The sequence below is a fragment of the Anomaloglossus baeobatrachus genome, chromosome 3, assembly GCF_048569485.1.
Source record: "Anomaloglossus baeobatrachus isolate aAnoBae1 chromosome 3, aAnoBae1.hap1, whole genome shotgun sequence".
Taxonomy (NCBI): domain Eukaryota; kingdom Metazoa; phylum Chordata; class Amphibia; order Anura; family Aromobatidae; genus Anomaloglossus; species Anomaloglossus baeobatrachus.
In genome coordinates this window covers 330,778,017-330,799,534 of record NC_134355.1, presented here as the reverse complement: position 1 = coordinate 330,799,534, position 21,518 = coordinate 330,778,017, and the positions used below count along the sequence as shown (strand labels likewise).

At 44.6% G+C, this 21,518-nt stretch overlaps 1 protein-coding gene across 3 annotated transcripts in view; it reads right to left on the bottom strand.

Annotated features, from left to right (window-relative positions):
• The window catches only part of SCML4 (Scm polycomb group protein like 4), a 227,069-nt gene that overhangs the window by 46,189 nt on the left and 159,362 nt on the right, over positions 1 to 21,518 (bottom strand). For all 3 annotated transcript variants that reach the window (XM_075338367.1, XM_075338368.1, XM_075338369.1), the window contains 2 exons: positions 3,258 to 3,387; positions 2,434 to 2,634 (listed from right to left, as the gene is read on the bottom strand). In XM_075338367.1, the coding sequence (XP_075194482.1) occupies positions 2,434 to 2,634; positions 3,258 to 3,387 (331 nt within the window). The remainder of the gene's footprint in view (positions 1 to 2,433; positions 2,635 to 3,257; positions 3,388 to 21,518) is intronic.

The window sequence follows — 21,518 nt, the reverse complement described above, 5'->3', positions numbered from 1 at the left end:
GCCTCCTAATAATCCCTCCGACAGTCACTACAGTTCCGAAGGACATGAAGGGGCCACAAACAAGAAAACATAAGAAAGTATTATTTATTCACGTTATCCACGCCATACATCTGTGAATATTTATACTTGTTTAGGATCTTTTAACTGCAAAGTTTGTTGTGACACAACCCCTTTAAGTAATGGCCTGTTATAGTCATCTGTCTGCTGGACATCTGTTTAATGAACAATTAGACTTACCTGAGGTTGAAATCTTGTTCTTTAGAATTTTGAAGTCTAAACTTTAGTTTGCTCCTAAGACTTTCATTGGGATGTACTCATTTTTGTAGCATGGTCTTGAATTAATTTGTTAAGAACATTACTTTTTTGGGCACACAATTGTTTTTTTTACAATCAAAGGCCCACATTTGTGGGAATATTTTATAGTTTGGTTCATTCTGAAAGGAAATTAAAGATTTTCTGACAAATCTGTTGGGGTGTACTCATTTATGCTGAGCACTGTATGTATATATTAGATTCTCCAGTTTCTGTTTATGCAGCATGGTATGGTTGGAGACATTACGAGTTTTTTGCCTATCAATGTCAAAATGTTAACAGCTTAGGTCAAACGATGCAAAATATGCCATGCCCTTGAGCAACAGAAAACACAGAATGTAACACCGTTATGTTGCTGCTTTGCTATTCATCACGTAAAGAGGAGCTTTCACAACATTTTTATTTTAAACTGTGTAGTTCACTAAAAAGGGTTCTTTATAGTTAGAGCAGTCAGACCGTGGAATGCCGACCACAAGGGGTAGTAATGGCAGATACTATAACAGATTTAAAAAAAAAAAAGTCTAAATGATTTCCTCAAGTACACACAACATTGTCGTTAATAATAATCATAATAATAAAAAAAAATTATTTATTTCTATATCGGCAACATATTTACAATTCAGAGGCTCATATACAAGCAAGTAACAGTTATAGAAAATACAATAATTAGAGCAAAAAAAGACAACCCTGCTCGTGAGAGCTAACATCGACAATAAGGTGCGATGGAGGGACAAGGTACAGGTGCTAATTTACAATGACAATCCAGCCATCTCAAGGAAATGGGGGATAGATAAAGGCTTCCTGGACCAGTCAGCCAATCTATAAGATGCATTTGGATGCGGTGGAGTTTGATGGCGAGTTATATTCTGAGAGGTCGTGGAGGGACTATGTGAATTGAATTCGATTAGGGTGTGTGATAGGCCACCCTAAAAAGATGTGTTTTTAGGCAGTATCTGAAGCTAAGTTGTGATTCGTCCTAGCTTCTTGGGTTAGAGCATTCTAGAGGATTTGTGCAGCTCAGGAGAAGTCTTGGATCCATGAGAGAGAAGTTCGGATTAGTGTGTATGTTAGTTGAAAGTCATTTGCAGAGCATAGTATGGTGATAGACAGAGATGAGGGAGGAGATGTAGGGGGGGGGGTGCTGCAATGTGGAGAGCTTTGTGGGTGAGAACAAGCAATTGGAATTGGATCCTGTGATATCTGGGCAGCCAGTGCAATGACTGGAACAGAGTGGAAGCATCCGAATTATGGTTAGCCAGATAGGTGACCCTGGCGGCAGCATTACGGATGGACTGTAGAGGAGAGAGTCTAGTTAGGGGAGACCAATTAATAGAGAATTGCAGTAGTCAATGTGGGAGTGGATCAGGGCCACAATGAGGGATTTTGTAGTTCTCATGGTGGGAAAGGGGCGGATTCTAGAGATGTTTTGAGGTGCAAGTGACAGGAGCAGGCAAGGGCTGTATATAGGAGGTGAAGGAAAGATCTTTGTTAAGCATAACCCCCAGACAGCGAGCCTAGGTTACAAATGATTTAGTCACAAAAAGGTATAATTAGTGGAGAAAAGTTGAACTAGATGGACCTAGATCTTTTTTCAACCTATGTAACTATGTGCTAATTAAATTGTTTTGTATTTACACTCTTATCCTGAGATATGGGCTTTTAAAGTTTAGGGTGCTCAATGTGCAAATTAACCCTTTAACCAAAGGGGCGCAAGTTGAAATTTTTTCCTGGGGTCATATAATTCTTTTCTTCTATGACTCTGCCCAATCTTCCTGGAACTGTAATGACAGGTAGCGACAAAAGAGAGAAGTTCCCAGCATGGTCAAGTGAAAGATATCAAGTCTCACCAGATGACGCTATAAATTATGGGGTCTTTTTCCCCCTCTATGACATTACCTTCTTATGATTGGACAGTTATAATATAGGGGAAAAAGTAAATAAATGCTCCATTTACTGACCTCTTGGTTGAAAAGGGAAATTTGCATAATGGGTTCCCTAAGTAACAAACTGCCCATATTTCATGAAAGGAGTGGAGGAAAATAAAAACACTTTTTAGCAAGCTATACAATTTAAAATAAAAATGTGAAAAAAAATGAGATATGAGTACTTATTCCCTATTACCTGAAACCATTTCTCCACCATAGCCCTGCTTCACTAGGGAGAACACACTCTTCTGCTGATGAGCACAGTCAATGCAGGCTTGAACTGCTTGTTGTAGCACCATGGAAGGACGCTCAGGTCCAAAGTGGTCGGGGAGTTGTTGGACCTTTTTTCTGTCAAGATAGGGTCCAGTGTTACCTTGTTTGTTCACATAAATACAAACTGAAATTTAAAGAAAAAAAATAATATTCTGTTAGCGGTGTGTGAAAATAAAAATATATCCTACAACATTCATTTTAAGTCTTCTTCTGAAGCCCTATGATATTATATGATTGATATATATTGAGGCAACATTTGGTTCAACTGCTGCTTTCACCAACTGCTCCATTGACGTTCAGTTGAATGTTATACATGATGATGTTCACTATATTAATTTAGAACTTGTATTCATAATTTTATTAATATAGTTTTAGGTTACTCAGCTAAACCAGCATATTATTTCTATAGATGTATGGGGATAAGTGGCTACTGGTCATCCAGTGAGGCACTTATGTCTGCAAAAGCATAAGTCAGACAAGTAAAAATCCAACTTGTTTGATCCCTAAAACATTAGGGCATCACTGAGCTTAGTCTACACCCATCAGATTGTTGGTGGATCTAACTGAAATTAGAGTGGATCTCATATCTGATGCTATACCTGGAGATAAAGTCATTAACATGCACAGTGGCCTCCAATAACGTTTACATGTTAAAATGAGCAAAGAAAGTTCCCACCCAACACACTCCTATGGTAATACCCATGTACACACCAGATCAGTGTTATTTTACCAGAGATGATCTTGTACCTGTAAGTGCCTGTGGAACCGCAGAATTGGGCACAGTAGCTGCATCCTGAGGAATAGAACTGATGTCTGGTTCTGGGGTGCTGCGAGGAGGCGAAATTGCTAATGGGGTCATTACAATGCGGGATTTCAGCTGCAAAAACAGATAAAAAAATGTTCATTGGCAAAAAAAAAAGATCATTGTCACAGGAAGTGTATTAGACAGTGAGGAACGTTATACTACAGCACAAAGATGTAGCATGAACAAAGCTGTGTATTGATTAGTTCTTGAGAAATAATGCTGATTGTCATGTTTTTGCTGAAGAAACAGTAAACATCTGCGTGCCATTATCCTTACATTTTTATTATATAGTAAAAATGAACACTACTCATCGAATACAAGATTGTAATAGGATTTTCTGCTTCATTTGTTTGATACAGGGATCATGATTATGTATACACAGGTGGGGTTTTCCACTTATATGATAGTCCATATATACACTCGTGATCAAAATTGTTGGTACCCCTCGTTTAATGAAAGAAAAACCCACAATGGTCACAGAAATAACCTGAATTTAACAAAAGTAATTAAAAAAAATCTATGAAATTGAACAAATGAAAGTCAGACATTGCTTTTCAGCTTCCACAGAATTTAAAAAAAAAAAATTAAAACTCATGAAATAGGCCTGGACAGAAATGATGGCACCCCCCTCCTCCCCCTCCTCTTCCTCTTCCTCCTCCTTAACTTAATATTTTGCTGCACAACCTTTTGAGGCAATCGCTGCAATCAAACGATTAATGTACATGTCAATGAGACTTCTGCACCTCTCCACAGGTATTTTGGCCCAATCCTCAAGAGCAAACTGCTCCAGTTGTCTCGTGTTTGAAGGTTGCCTTTTCCAGACGGCATGTTTCAGCTCTTTCCAAAGATTCTCAATAGGATTTAGGTCAGGGCTCATAGAAGGCCACTTCAGAATAGTCCAATGTTTTCCTCTTTGCCATTCTTGGGTGTTTTTAACTGTGTGTTTTTGGTCGGTCATTATCCTGTTGCTAAACTTTCTGACACTGGGCAGTACATTTCTCTCTACAATCCCTTGATAGTCCTGAGATTTCATTGTACCCTGCACAGATTCAAGACACCCTGTGCCGGATGCAGCAAAGCAGCCCTAGAACGTAACACTGTCCCTACTGTGAAACATGGAGGAGACTCTGTTTTTTTCTTGATATGCTTCATTTTTCCGTCTGTGAACATAGCGTCGATGTGCCTTGCCAACAAGTTCCCTTTTTGTCTCATCTGTCCACAGGACATTCTCCCAGTCGCTTTGTGGCTTGTCAACATGTAGTTTGGCAAATTTAAGTCTGGCTTTTTTCTGATTTTTTTTTCAACAATGGTGTCCTTTTTTGTCGTCTCCCATGAAGTTCACTTTGGCTCAAACAACTACAGATGGTGCAATCTAACACTAATGTTCCTTCAGCTTGAAGTTCACATTTAATCTCTTTAGAAGTTTTTCTGGACTCTTGTTACTATTCGTATTACAGGCCTCTTTGATTAGTCATCAATTTTCCTCCAGCGGCCACGTCCAGGGAGGTTGGCTACAGTCCCATGGATCTTAAATTTCTGAATAATATCTGCAACTGTAGTCACAGGAACATCAAGCTGCTTGGAGATGGTCTTATAACCTTTACCTTTAACATTTTTGTCTATAATTTTCTTTCTAATCTCCTGAGACAACTCTTTCCTTCGCTTCCTCTGATCCATATTTAGTGTGGTACACACCATGTCCCCAAACAGCACAGTGAGTATCTGTATCCCTATATACAGACCCACTGACTAATTACAAGATTGTAGTCCCCTGTGATGCTAATTAGTGGACACACCTTGATTTAACATGTCCTTATTGTCACATTATTTTCAGGGGTACAATCATTTTTGTCCAGGTCTGTTTCATGAGTTTTATTTTTTTTTTTAATTCTGTGGAATTATGGTTGAAAAGCAACGTCTGACTTTCATGTGTTCATATTCATAGATTTTTTTTTTTATTTACTACTTTTGTCAGATTCAAGTTATTTCTGTGACCATTGTGGGTTTTCGCTCATTAAATGAGGGGTACCAACAATTTTGACCACATGTGTACACACACACATAAATATTATATATATATATATATATATATATATATATATATATATATATATATATATATATATATATATATATATATATATATATATATATATATATATATATATATATATATATAGTGTCATCCATATGAGATTATGAGATTGGTGGGGGTCCGACACTTGAATAAAAGCAGATCTGAAGTACCACCAGTGTGATAGCGCTGCGGTGTCCCGCTCCATACACGGTTTACATCTACCAGTTGCTGTAGCCAGTAACAGGAGTCCAGTGTCGAACGCCCACCGATCTCATAAAGATGACTGAATTTAAAAATGAAATATCAAAGAAGTGGAAAATTCCATTAAATATATACAATTCAGCAGCACAAAGATTCAACTAGGGGAGACCAATGGTACATTAGCACAGTTTTTTCTGGTTTTTTTTTTTTGGTTTTTTTTTTTTAACTCCATAAGTCCGTACAAAGACTTTGGTGTGCTCCCTCTAGTCATAAGTGTATACCAAAAAAAGATTTTTTTTTTATTTTATTTTTTTTTAATCTTTTATAGAAACAACTGTATCAAAGAAATAGAGCTGATAAACCTATTACATCATGATATTAAATAGTGTTAGTGTATACAATGAAACTATTTTAAGTTAAAAAAAAACCAAACAAACAATTATTGTGATGTCTTTTAAAAGGAATCTGTCACCAGATTTTTTTTTCTACCACATTTGATAGAAGTATGATAATGTAGGGGCTGGGACCCTGATTTCAGTGATGTACCATTTACTTTTCTGGTTGCTGCAGTTTTTGTAAAATCATAGCTTTAGCTACTGCAGTATTACCACTTCTCTAAATAGCCCCACCACATCACTGATGGGCAGCTTTCTGTGTACACTGTGCATAGGCAGAAAGCTGCTAATCAATGGTGGGCGTGGTGTTATGCAGAGCTAATGAATATGGAGGACTACATGGCAGCAAATTTACTAATCTTCTAGTGATTACCAAAAATTGCAATCCCAGAAATTCTAAATGTCCCAAAGACCACTTGACAAGATAGCTAAAAAAAAAAAGTGACAGGACAAAAGTAATTCTACTAATAGTTACAGATTAAAAATATAATAATCTTTATTAGGTACAATTCATATTAAAAAAAAAAACAATGGTGATGTACAATTCCAACATTACAGACACTGAATTGTTCACATGGCAAGGTGAGTAACCGGGGAGTCCCTGCAGCACAGGGCACAATTCACACATGGATAGTATGCAATTAGAGGAGAAGAGGATTCAATCTGCGATAACTCAAATATAATTGTATATATATATATATATATATATATATATATATGTATATATATATATATATATATATATATATATATATATATATATATATATATATATTATTAATCAGTACATACCAAAGGTTTGGACACACCTTCTCATTCAAAGAGTTTTCTTTATTTTCATGACCATGAAAATTGTAGATTCACATTGAAGGCATCAAAACTATTAACACATGTGGAATAAAATACTTATCAAAAAAGTGTGAAACAACTGAAAATATGTCTTATATTCTGAGTTCTTCAAAGTAGCTGCCTTTTGCTTTGATTACTGCTTTGCACACTCTTGGCATTCTCTTGATGAGCTTCAAGAGGTAGTCACCGGATGGTCTTCCAACAGTCTTGAAGGAGTTCCGAGAGATGCTTAGCACTTGCTGGCCCTTTTGCCTTCACTCTGCGGTCCAGCTCACCCCAAACCATCTCGATTGGGTTCAGGTCTGGTGACTGTGGAGGCCAGGTCATCTGGCGTAGCACCCCATCACTCTCCTTCTTAGTCAAATAGCCTTTACACAGCCTAGAGGTGTGTTTGGGGTCATTGTCCTGTTGAAAAATAAATCATGGTCCAACTAAATGCGAACCGGATGGAATAGCATGCCACTGCAAGATGCTGTGGTAACCATGCTGGTTTAGTATGCCTTCAATTTTGAATAAATCCCCAACAGTGTCACCAGCAAAGCACCCCCACACCATCACACCTCCTCCTCCATGCTTCACGGTGGGAACCAGGCATGTAGAGTCCATCAGTTCACCTTTTCTGCGTCGCACAAAGACATGGTGGTTGGATCCAAAGATCTCAAATTTGGACTCATCAGACCAAAGCACAGATTTCCACTGGTCTAATGTCCATTCCTTGTGTTCTTTAGCCCAAACAAGTCTCTTCTGCTTGTTGCCCATCCTTAGCAGTGGTTTCCTAGCAGCTATTTTACTATGAAGGCCTGCTGCACAAAGTCTCCTCTTAACAGTTATTCTAGAGATGTGTCTGGTGCTAGAACTCTGTATGGCATTGACCTGGTCTCTAATCTGAGCTGCTGTTAACCTGCGATTTCTGAGGCTGGTGACTCGGATAAACTTATCCTCCACAGCAGAGGTGACTCTTGGTCTTCCTTTCCTGGGGCGGTCCTCATGTGAGCCTTTTTCTTTGTAGCGTTTGATGGTTTTTGCCATTGCACTTGGGGACACTTTCAAAGTTTTCCCAATTATTCAGACTGACTGACCTTCATTTTTTAAAGTAATGATGGCCACTCGTTTGTCTTTACTTATCTGTTTTTTTCTTGCCATAATACAAATTCTAACTGTCTATCCACCAGACTTCTGCACAACACAACTGATGGTCCCAACCCCATTTATAAGGCAAGAAATCCCACTTATTAAACCTAACAGGGCACACCTGTGAAGTGAAAACCATTTCTGATGACTACCTTTTGAAGGTCATCAAGAGAATGCCAAGAGTGTGCAAAGCGCAGTAATCAAAGCAAAAGGTGGCTACTTTGAAGAACCCAGAATAAAAGACATATTTTCAATTGTTTCACACTTTTTTGTTAAGTATTTAATTCCACATGTGTTAATTCATAGTGTTGATGCCTTCAATGTGAATCTACAATTTTCAGAGTAATGAAAATAAAGAAAACGCTTTGAATGAGAATGTGTGTCCAAACTTTTGGTGTGTACTATATATATATATATATATATATATATATATAGTACACACATACATACATATATATATATATATATACACATACATATATATATATATATATATATATATATATATATATATATATATACATACATACATACATATGTACATACATATACAGTGTGTATATACATGAAAAGTGCCCAGTTCAAATAGCTACAAAAGTATATAATAAGAAGTATAGCCCACAATAATCGCAAGTCCATAATAAACAAATAATATAACATACATATATACAATATATTTACATAATAGTAAACTCACCCTCCAATCACCAGTCGCGTGTTTCACCAATGCTTAGTCAGGGGTGGTTGGTGGGAGTATGAGAAAAATATTAATTAAGAGCCCGTGACCACTATCAGTGTTATCAGCATTTCACTGGCTACAAAACGCTTCATTGTACAGAACAAGCTTGTACTGTATATATGTATACTTGAATTATTACAGATTGCATCCTCTTATTGCATACTATTTAAGTACCAATTATGCGCTATACCACACGGGCTCCCACACCCACTCATTTTAATATTGGGACTTTCCATCTCCATTATTTTGTATATGATGCTCAGATTAGGTGGCAAAAACCTGGTGTCAGATTCCCTTTAACAATGAGTTCCATTGTAGCTTTTGCTATATAGAGGCAACTTATACTGGGCAAAACCTTTAGACAGGTGTGGCAAAAATTGCTGCAAAGAACAAAGGATTTAAAAATTGAGATGTTAATAGTTTATTTTTTATTATTTTATTTGTTAACAAAACGCAAAGTGAATGAACAACTTTCAAGGAGCCTGCACTATACTTCACTGTTGCCTAATGACACCCATTCCTATACCGCTGTGCACTCCATTATGGAACAAACCGCCTTCCTTTACAGCAAAATATTTTACATTTTGACTCATCAGTCTCGAGTACCTGCTGTTAATTTTCTGCTAAGTTTCTTTCTCATCGTGTCATGATTAAGAGATTCTGGTCAAAATGCGTAGACCTGTTATTTTGACATCTACATTCATATTTTTATATCTATCAAGTTTTAACTCATAATTGATTTAATGTGAAATTTTAAAAGACTTTCCTTCTAATAGAGCGGCTGCTGGATTACCTAGTTTTTCTCCTGAATATTTAAGGCAGGAACTGGACTGTAGCTATCCATGCACCGCATGATGTCGGAATTCCTCCTACTCTGGTGAGCTGATGATTTTCACTTTGCACTTTATGTTTTTGATCTGCTCACTGGTTGCTGCTAATTCTGAGCCAGTTCTGAGCTGATGACACTGCTGAACAAGTTCTGGTTTCGAAAAACAGCAAGCATGATGTGCTTTTTCATTTTCTACACATTTGCTTGGCCAACCACTGCGTGTATGGTCCTTAGGCCGGAGTCACACTTGCTATTGAAAAATCGGTCCGATTCTCATGTCAGAAAGTCGGACGATTTTTTTTTCTCACTTTTCATCAGTGTGCTGTCAGTATGCTGTCAGTGTGCAATCCGTTTATTTCCTCAGCAGCTGCTACTCATTTACTGTCATGTACAGGAGCATTTACAGTGTTCTTTGCTACATGATAGAAATGTATTGAGAAAAACGGATGTGACTAGGATGGTCCGTGTGCCGTCCGTGTGACATCCATTTTTTTCTCATACTCATAGACTTGCATTGGAGAGTCTCGCACGAGAATCTCTTGAAATCGCAGCATGCTGCAATTTTTTTCCTCAGTCCGATGTGGGTTGAGGAAAAAATAGCAGATTGGAGCTGCCTCATTGATTTTCTCGCATTGCACTCGTGAGATTCAATCGCAAGTGTGATTCCCGCAAAACGGATTCTGTCAGGTCCCTTATGCATTCTGACCTACAAGCAGGGTTATGTGTAGCTTAGAAACCCCTTCCTACCTATCCCTGTGTTGTAATATAGTGTAATATGAAAAAAAACAAAACGTTTTATTACTTACATGTTGCCTATGTAAATGATCAGAGCCTCTAGTCCCCTGGACGTCACATGCTTTCCGTGGTATCACGCCCCTGTGGGCGTGATATCATGGGTTAACGTGAGCGACATCACCATCAGCTCCTTGAGATCTTGCGCGTGCGCATTTGCCATTCCCGCAGTCTTCTTATCCAGGTGCTTGCTTACCGGCTTCAGACGCACACTGTGCATGCTCAGAAGACTCCTGCAGCTCCGACCAGGCGCAGAGCACGTCTAAAGACGAGAAGCAAGCACCCGGATAACAAGGCTGCGGGAATGGCTAGCCCGCATGCGCGGGATCTCCCTGTGTGAGTCATGCTGCGTCCCGGCGCAGTGTGAGTCGTGCTGCGTCCCGGCGCTGTGGGAGTCGTGCTGCGTCCCAGCGCTGTGTGAGTCGTGCTGCGTCCCGGCGCTGTGGGATTCGTGCTGCGTCCCGGTACTGTGGGACTCGTGCTGCGTCCTGATACTGTGGGACTCGTGCTGCGTCTCGGCGCTGTGGAACTCGTGCTGCATACCGGCGCTGTGGGACTTGTGCTGCGTTCTGGTGATGAGTGAGTCATGCTGTGTCATGGCGCTGTGGAACTCGTGCTGCCTCCTGGTGCTGTGTGACATGTGTCACCCCTCCCCCAGTGCTGTGTGCCACCACCCCAGTGCTGTGTGCCATTACCCCAGTGCTGTGTGCCACCAACCCAGTGCTGTGCCACCAACCCAATGCTGTCCATGCGCCTTCAGTCTTGTCCATGTCCCCCAGTCCCGTTTGTGCCCCTGGTGCTGGCCCTGCCTCCACCAATGCTGTCTGTTCCTGGCAGTACTGTCCGTGCCCCTCCTGTGATGTATATGCCCCCTACGTCTCAAGTAATTTATGCGCCCCAGCATCTCCGGTGATGCATATGCCCCAGCCACTGCAGTGATGCACATATGTCCCCAGCCCCTCCTGTGATGTACAAATGTCCCCAACCCTTTCTGTGATGTATATATGCCCCAGCATCTTCTGTGATATATATATATATATATATATATTATATATATATATATATATATATATATATTATATATATATTATATATATGCCCCTAGCCCCTCCTTTGGGTTATATATCCTCCCAGACCCTCCTGTGATGTATGTGTCCCCAGCCCCTCCTATCATGTATATATGCCTCCAGCCCCTCCTGTGATATATATATATCTATATATATATGCCTCCAGCATCTCCTGTAATTTATAGGCCCCAGTGTCTTCTGTGATGTATATATGTCCCCAGCCCCTTGTGTGATGTATGTGCCTTCAGCGTCTCCTATGTAATGTATATGATTTACCAATCTGTTGATTGCGCTCCAGACTGAGACAAACCTGGAAAAGCAGTTGTGATAAGCAACATGATCAATATCATCGAACATCACAGCCGCACCAAAGAGAAGCAGCTCCAGCCACCACAGTAGGGCTCTGTGGTTAGTTAATTGTTTGAATAAATATATTAGGGTGATTTTCAAACTGATAATATTTTGGAGCCCCCGAAGGTTGGTAGAAATTTCCAAATGGCCCCAGACAGAAAAAAAGTTTCCCCAGCCCTGGACTAGACCCTCTGATCATTTACATAGACAACATGTAAGTAATAAAAAAATTTTTTATACATTCATATTATACAATATTACAACACAGGGATGGGTAGGAAGGGATTTCTAGGCCACACATCAGCCTGCTTGTAGGTTAGAATGCATATGGGACCTGACAGGTTCTCTTTAACATTGCCCATTTCTTGGTGCTTTTTCAAAAGAACTTAAAAGAGGTTATCCACTACTTTTACATGGATGGCCTATCCTTAGGATAGGTCATCCATGTCTGATTGGCCAGTGACCGACAGCCGGCACCTCCATCGATCAGCTGTTTTTGGTGCTGATGGCGGCAGTTGGAAATGCTCAGTTCTGGAGCTACCCTGTTTTCTTGCCAGGTATTGCACATTCACCTCCTACGGCCACAGCTGCTATCAGTTGATGGTGCAGCTCTGGAATTGAGCATTTCCGGCTGCATGCAGCGGCACCAAGAACAGCTGATCAGCGGGGATGCAGGATGTCAGACTCCAACCGATCAGACAGTGGTGACCTCTCCTAAGGATAGCCCATCAATGTAAAAGAAATGGATATCTTTAAACAGCACATCTTGCAAATCTTTTCCTGTGAGAGACTTTGCAGTAGAACTACCTTTTCTACTGTTGATGTGGTCAGTTCTTGTGTGTTCCTCACCCTATTTTTAGCCTCCAACAAAGATGTTTCTGCTTCAGTTAATGACTATTTTCAACCTACTTATGAAAATGTTCATCATTCTCACTCGTTAGGTAAAATTGGTTACTCTTACACGCAGCGTCGGACTGGCTACCGGATGAATCTCCAGTAATGCCAGGCCTGGATTCAGTTACCTACATTGCACTCCGGAGCTCTCACCTGAGCTCCAGAGTGCAGCCTAGACTCTACCGCGAGCGCCGATTGATTCCCTGGCGATTGTGGTTCAGTTCATGTCAGCTGCAGACAGGCCGGGGTGATCTCCGGTGCTCTCACCTGAACTCTGGAGATCAGCCCGGCCTGTCTGCAGCTGTCATGAGCTGAACCGCAGTCGCTGGGGAATCAGTCACTCGGCGCTCGCGGTACAGTCTCGGCTGCACGCCGGAGCTCAGGTGAGAGCTCCGGAGTGCAATGCAGGTACCTGAATCCAGGCCTGGCATTACTGGAGATCCCTACGGTAGCCAGTCCGACGCTGCTTACACCTGAGAATAATTCTAAAAAATAATTGACTGTGTGCAAGTGAAAAATTGATGCGGTTATGAAGGGTGGTTACAAATAATAATGCTTTGATTTAGATTTCTCTTTTATTCATTCACTTTGCATTTTGTTCATTGATAAAAATAAACTATTAACATTTCTATTTTTTTAAAGCATTCTTACTTTGCAGCATTTTTTCCACATTTGCATAAAACGTTTGCACAGAACTGTACATATCCACAATAAATGTAGAAATGCAACAAACCCAGGAATCAATCTGTGACTTATAAAGCAACGAGTCACCCTTGTAAATATGAAAATAATTTAATTAATAGTCTAAAAAAGTAAATTATGGCATGACTGATAAGAGCTGTAAATTGTAACTTATGTTTGAATTTAATAAAGTATTTAGCAAAATTTGAAAGAGTAACTGTCCTTGTAATTTTCTTTTCATATATTAATAGTACACAAGAAAGTAAAGAACTTTGAAATACATCAGTGAAATCTGCTTCTTTCTTCTCCAGAACTACTCTTTCACCATGTAATCTCTGTAAAAGTGGTAAAATTTGTGATCAGTGAAGACAGATTTTTCCATTACTGAGATTGGAGACGACAATTGGTACTCTTGAGATTCTAAGGGCGATGAGAAGGAGAGAGGAGGAGCTATAGGCAGACACAGACCTTCTGCTGCAAGTTCTCCTGAATTGACAGTTACACTTTAAAGGGAATCTGTCAGCAGGTTTTTGCTACCTCATCTGAAAGCAGCATGATGTAGGCAAGGAGATTTTGAATCCAATGGTGTATCACAGATTACTGGCTGTAGCTGTTCTGACACAATCTGAATTATTAGCTTTAGTCATGTAGTGGAGCCCAAGGAGCTGTCCCCGCCCACATCAGGCACTCAATAGAGAAGGTACATTCACAGTGAGGTGTTAATCACAGAAGGGGGAGTGCCAGACTGCTGTGCATGTGCCAGTTTGCCCTAGCAATGATATTCATCAAGTCATAAAGCCTTTAGTTTAAGTAAACAACAGCATGGAGCCTAATAAGAGAGGCATAGTTGATTTTTGTTTGTTTTTTTTAAAGCCTACAGCCTGCTGGCTTCAGCTTACATAGCAAAAGCTTGCCGACAGAGTTCCTTTAAAGTGAATGTGACAGCTGATACATGCTGTCCAATCCACGAGCACTATGTATCAGACACTGCCTTTTGGACTTAGCCAGGTATATTTGATTTTGAAACACTGCTGCGTTTCTGAGAAAAGCATACTTTAAAACCCGCCAGGAACCAACTCACCCTGGAGACGAGTCAAACAGGCAGGTTCCCACCGGCTTCTCCCTGCCCGGTGTCCTGGACTTACTGGTCTTTCCCTGCATGCTCATATAGGCAGAGATCTGTCACTCCAGGGGAGCGGGTGGGAAGAAGCCGGTGGGGACCCATCTGTCTGACTAGTCTTCAGCACAACTCAGTTCCCAGTGGCCCTTAAAGTATGTTTCTCTATCGTTTCATTGGGGGACACAGGACCATGGGTTATGCTGCTGTCACTAGGAGGCTGACACTAAGTAAACATAAAAAAAGTTAGCTCCTCCCTAGCAGCATACACCCCGAGCCGGAGGCGGGTTCAGATCAGTTTTAGCTTAGTGTCGTAGGAGGCTGATGTGGGCCGTCTCGGCCTCCCTCAGCCATGTATGTTTTTGCGCTTTTTTCTTTTATTTCGGCGCCGCTCATCACTCTCATACCTGTCGTCTTTTTCTCTGCAGGTATTCGCTTCACTCATCCTCCGCAGCCCTGTGGGTACCACTCCCCAGGGTCGCAGGGGGCTTGAGACTTCGGGCCCTCTCCCCCGCCCGTCCCCGTGGTACCACTCCCGGGGGTGCGCGTGTGGGCAGGTTGTTTTGTGGGCACCCCTGATTCGCCCTGCGGTATCACCCCAAAGGGCGTACAGGGGAGTACAGCAGGGATGGAACCTCCGCAGCGTTTTAATAGATGGGGCCCTGTCACGCTGCCTTCTCCTGATAGGGGGCTGATCTACCCCCATCATGATGTCCACTACCCTGCCTCAGCACGCTCTCCCCCGGAGCCTTCCTGGACGAGCAGCGCTGTACACAGGCAGGGCCAGGGAGCCCTGCCTGCACCGCATCCATCACTGGGCCGGCGCCGCCGATTGCAGGTAGGACCGACCTTTCCTGCACTTTCCCCCGGCCCTCTCCATAAATTTAGTCCCCGGTCTCGGCCTAGTCGCTCCTGCGTCCTAGCCACGCCCCCGCTGCAGCGCTATTGGCCGCCGGTCGTCTCCCTCTGTATCCTCCCACTGCTCTGCCTCCTGGCTGATGGTGGGGGCTGTGATTCCTCCGGGTTTTCGCGCCGGAATCCTGCTCCTCCCCCAGCCTCCTCCAGCGTCCCCTCGCCATTTTAGCCTGCCTCTGGTCCCCTGAAGGCTGCAGCGCGCCGGCGTTCTGACTCTTCTGGCCAGCTCACTCCTGGACTCCTCTTCTGGACTGGTGGGCAGCACGCAGGACCTGGGTAAGCTCTGCTCCTAAGGAGTAGCCCTCACTAGGCAGCATTCTCTGAGTTTAGGGACGAGTTAACCCTCTCCTGTCTCCTTCCTAGCAGCCACCAGGGAGAGTGCCTGTTTTCACCATGCCTAAGGCTAAGCCCACCCAATCCAAGCAGGCCCCCTTTGCACTATTTTTTGCATGTTCCTCCTGCAAGTCCAAGTTTTCCCAGGGTCAGGACGCTCCACTATGCTCCGTCTGTTCTACAGACGCACAGCCTCCGCAGGACTCCGCGGCCGACGCTTCTGATACCGCAGACGCCACAGCGCCATATGCTGCAGGGCCCTGTGTCCCGCCCCCCCCCGACTGGCTAGCGTCCCTGTCCCAGTCCGTAGATTCCCTCTCTGAGGCTTCTCGGACCATCGCGCAAGCTCTGCGCCTGCTGCCGTCGCTCGCCCAGATTCCCGCAGACCCGGCGCAATCGCCTCCGGAGCAGGTGAGCCCCGTTGCAGGGTCCTCCTCTGCTGCTCAAAAACGGACCCGCCAGGTCTCGTCCTCAAACTCTTCCCAGGTTTCACCTTCATCCCCAGGTCCAGACCGTCAGTCCTCCAGGGAGGCTTCTGACTGCCCCGATGATGATTCCGATGCGGCACCCCTGCAGGACTCAGAGCAGGCGGCTGATATTCGGCGCATGGTGAATAGCCTGATAGAAGCAGTAAACCAGACCTTGAAGGTACAGGTGGACCCCGTCTCCTCCCAGAGCACCCAGGTCTCGTTTAAGCGGGTGAAGCGGGCCCAGAACACATTCAGCGGACATCCAGAATTCGCTGAGTTACTGCGCAGCCACAGGCAACAGCCGGACAGGGTATTTACCAGCGGTAAGTCCATCGATTTGCATTATCCCTTTCCTGAGGGTCTTCGAAAGGATTGGGCAGGCTCCCCTGTGGTCGACCCCCCAATCTCCCGCCTGTCTTCTCACACAGTCCTTCCACTCACTAACGGTACGTCTCTCAAGGACCCTACGGACCGTACTATTGACAGGTTGGCCCGCTCCGCCTTCGAGGCAGCGGGCACATCCCTCTCTCCGGCCTTTGCCTCGGTTTGGGTTGCGAAGGCCCTGATGTCCTGGGCGGACACGCTACGTTGCGGTCTCCGCGCCATTCCTGCCAATCCGGACCTGGTTCCCATCGCCTCGCAGATTTCCCTCGCGGGTGAGTACTTGCTCAATGCAGCCCTGGCGTCTGCAAGTTGCGTGACCCAGGCCGCCAGCAACAATGTGGCCATCCGTCGAGCCCTCTGGCTCCGGTCCTGGAACGCGGATGCGGCCTCTAAGAAGTCACTAACTTCCCTGCCCTTCCTAGGGGAGCGTCTCTTCGGAGATAGGCTGGACCAGCTGATCTCCGATGCAACGGGAGGAAAGAGTACATCTCTCCCCCAATTGCGCCCTAAGCGCTTCCAGAATCGGCGTCCCACCGCTCGTTTCCGGCCCTTTCGCAGCTTCAACTCCAATCCCCAGCCACGGAAAAGCCGCTCTCCTCCGAGAGACAGGAAGACCCCGTCATTCAAGACCAATCCCGCCTGGCGTTCACGCTCCCGCCAGCCCACGAGATCCTCTTCTGGTTACCGCCGACGTTCCTCCAAGTGACTCGCGGTCGGCGCGCAACAGCGCCAGACTTGTGGGAGGGCGTCTGTCTCGTTTTCAGCATGTGTGGATCCCCCTGACCGCCGATGCCTGGGTCAGAGAGATCATCACATCAGGCTACAAAATAGAATTCGAAGCAAAGCCACCGAGACGTTTTTTCCTATCTCGCCCTCCCGAGTCTCCCGCGCGGGCTCGCGCGTTCTTTCACTCCATAGACTCCCTCCTCCGAGCCGGAGTCGTGGTACCAGTCCCTCCCGCAGAGCGTTTCAAGGGGTTCTATTCCAACCTTTTCGTGGTCCCCAAAAAGGACGGCTCTGTCCGTCCCGTCCTCGACCTAAAGCTTCTAAACAGGTCGGTGAGGCCTCGGCCGTTTCGAATGGAGTCACTCCGGTCCGTCATCACGTCCATGGAGGTAGGCGAATTCCTGGCATCGCTGGATATTCAAGACGCCTATCTTCACGTCCCGATAGCCACCTCTCACCAACAGTTCCTCCGCTTTGCGATAGCGGAAGATCACTTCCAGTTCACGGCTCTCCCCTTCGGCCTCGCATCCGCACCCAGGGTCTTTACGAAGATCATGGCTGCTGCCATGTCCGTCCTGCATTCCAGGGGTGTCATGGTCATCCCGTACTTGGACGATATGTTGATAAAGGGCTCTTCCTTCGAGGACTGTCGTCTTGGGGTTCAGGTCACGATCGACACCCTTTCACGGTTAGGGTGGCTGATAAATCGGAAGAAGTCCTCTCTGACCCCGGCCCGTCGGATCACCTTTTTAGGCATGGTATTCGATACCATCCAAGGGCGAGTTTTCCTCACACAGGAGAAGATGTCCTCCCTACAACGAGGCCTCCACGCTCTCCGGCGTCAGTGCCAAGTTTCCATCAGGTTCGGCATGCGGGTCCTCGGTCGTATGGTGGCGGCGATGGAAGCGGTATCCTTTGCACAGTTCCATCTCCGGCCCCTCCAGCTGGCCTTGCTGAAGAAGTGGGACAGATCTCCCTTTTCTCTGGACCGCAGGTTTCATCTTTCGCCGGAGACCCGCCATTCCCTCCGTTGGTGGCTCAATCAACGCAACCTCGCATCAGGAAGGTCTTTCCTCCCGCTCCACTGGAAGATAGTAACCACCGACGCCAGTCTCCAGGGCTGGGGAGCAGTGTTTCGGCATCACACAGCGCAGGGCCGATGGTCACCGAGGGAGAGTTGTCTCCAGATCAACATTTTGGAGATAAGAGCCATCCGACTAGCCTTGCAGCAGTTTCGGCACCTAGTACAGGGTTGCCCGGTCAGGATCCAGTCGGACAATGCGACGGCGGTGGCGTACATCAACCACCAAGGCGGCACAAGAAGTGTCGGGGCAATGCGAGAAGTCAAGAAGATTTTGCACTGGGCCGAATGTCATCACTCCCTGATCTCAGCGGTACACATCCCAGGCGTGGACAATTGGGCGGCGGACTTCCTCAGCAGGGAAGGCCTCGCCTCCGGAGAATGGTCCCTCAACCGGGAAGTCTTCAACCAGATCTGCGACAGATGGCGAGTTCCGGACGTGGACCTAATGGCCTCCCGGTTCAACCGTCAGGTTCCGCAGTTTGTAGCGCGGTGCCGCGACCACTTGGCTTTAGGAGTCGACGCCCTCACCCTGTCATGGAGCCAGTTCAGTCTCCCGTACATCTTTCCTCCGCTCCCTCTAATTCCGAGGGTTCTCAAGAAGATCAAGGCGGAAGGAATTCCGGTCATCCTAGTGGCTCCGGACTGGCCCAGGCGAGCATGGTTCGCGGAACTCACTCAGCTCCTCGCAGACGCTCCGTGGCGCCTTCCAGACCGTCCAGATCTCCTGCAGCAGGGACCTCTTTTCCATCAGAACTCACAGCTCCTAAATTTGACGGCCTGGCCATTGAATCCTGGGTTCTAGCTAAGGCTGGTTTTTCCTCAAGAGTGATTCAGACAATGATTAGGGCCAGGAAGCCATCTTCATCAAAAATTTACTACCGCACGTGGAAGGTTTTCTTCAGATGGTGTGAAGAACATAATATTTCTTCTCCACTCGCCTTCTCCCTTCCTTCCCTATTGGCATTCTTGCAGTCAGGCCTAGATGCGGGTCTCTCGCTCGCAACACTAAAGGGCCAGATATCGGCGTTATCAATCCTGTTTCAGAAGCCACTGGCCGCTTGTTCACAGGTTAAGACCTTCATCCAGGGAGTGGCCCACCTGGCACCGCCGTACCGTCGGCCTCTCGAGCCGTGGGACCTTAATCTAGTCGTAGGGTCACTTCAAGGCCCCCCATTCGAGCCCTTGCGAGAATCTTCCCTTTCTCACCTGTCTTGGAAGGTGGTGTTTCTCGTTGCCATCACTTCTATTCGCAGGACGTCAGAGCTGGCAGCTCTCTCTTGTCGTTCCCCCTTTTTGATTTTTCACCAGGACAAAGCGGTTCTCCGGCCAGATCCCGCTTTTCGCCCAAAGGTGGTCTCCCCGTTCCATCTTAACGAAGAAATCGTTCTTCCGTCCTTCTGTCCGGGCCCCTCTCACAGCTTGGAGAGGTCCTTGCACACCCTGGACCTAGTGCGTGCACTTAGAATTTATGTCTCCAGAACCGCGCCGTTCCGTAAGTCAGATGGTCTGTTTGTCCTCCCTTCTGGTCCCAAGAGGGGTGAATCGGCATCCAAGGCCACAATTGCCAGATGGATCCGTTCCGCCATATCAGAGGCCTATCGGATTCGGGACAAGTCTCCGCCGCGGGGGGTAAGAGCGCACTCTACCCGTGCAGTGGGAGCCTCTTGGGCGATTAGGCATCAGGCGTCGGCCGACCAGGTCTGCAAGGCCGCCACCTGGTCTAGCCTGCACACCTTTACTAGGTTCTACCAGGTTCACACCCAAGCATCGGCAGATGCTAGTTTTGGGAGAATGGTCTTGCAGGCAGCAGTTGCACACCTGTAATAGGGTGGCAGCATTCAATTATAGTGCAAGCCCGCCGAGGTAGGTTGTTGTTTTCTTCCTATCTGCGGGTTTTTCGGTATTCCCACCCAGGGACTGCTTTTGGACGTCCCATGGTCCTGTGTCCCCCAATGAAACGATAGAGAAAGTAGGATTTTTGTGTACTCACCGTAAAATCTCTTTCTCTGAGTCTTCATTGGGGGACACAGTACCCACCCTGCTTGGTTTTTTGGTTGTTCAATTGCATTTGCCTGCTATTTTTCAGCGGTCTTATGTTCATAGACCTCTTGTTTGCACGGCTGCATTGTTTTAGTTACAACTTGTTTTTATGTATGGTGATTCTGGTATTCCTCCTACTGCTTGTGCACCAACTGATCTGAGCCCGCCTCCGGCTCGGGGTGTATGCTGCTAGGGAGGAGCTAACTTTTTTTATGTTTACTTAGTGTCAGCCTCCTAGTGACAGCAGCATAACCCATGGTCCTGTGTCCCCCAATGAAGACTCAGAGAAAGAGATTTTACGGTGAGTACACAAAAATCCTACTTTTTCTCTGAAATACTACAGTCTGAGTCAAATGTACCTTATTGAGATAATACAGCCAAAACTTTTGGCTTGGACCGTGAAGAAGGCGGTTTATACCACCAAAATGCGTTGTCCGTGGTTGCGTGTGTCCTGCGTATATTAATGTCCCCAGCTTTGTACATTTTTAACTTTTTTTCAATAAATTTGCCAAAAATTTTTTTACTGCTATCTGAACCTTTTTGCTGGATCCATTCCTATTTTCCTCATATATTATATATATATATATATATATATATATATATATATATATATATATATATATATATATAAAAAATTTTTTTTTTTCTCTTTTAGCACTGATTACCCAGATTTTATTGAGGCCTACTTATTAAATTGTGGTCTGCTTTCACTTACATTCATCAGGGGCTTCCGCCTTTCTTTCATGTACTTGTGGTTAATAGCATGTATGTACTGTTTTAATCTTGTTTCTGACCATGTTTTAAATTATGTTGACTTGCAGTCTTTAAATTTAGGAGTCTGTTTTCATTGAAGACAGATTTAGCACCTGATGTCAGAGTAAAAGATCACGCTAGGAGAAAGAAGCAGATTTCTTTGAAAAGATATGTTACAAAGTTTCTTATGTTTAGATGTATTATTGATATATGAAATTAAAATTAAACTAACGGTTGCCCTTTAATACTTCTATTTCACCTGTTTGTATTTGGGTAACATATTAAAGGGGTACAACATGGTGATAAATTTTATGTCTAATGTCCCTGTCCTCAATCTCTAAAGAGGAGATGCACAGTGCCGTTCTATTATCCTTA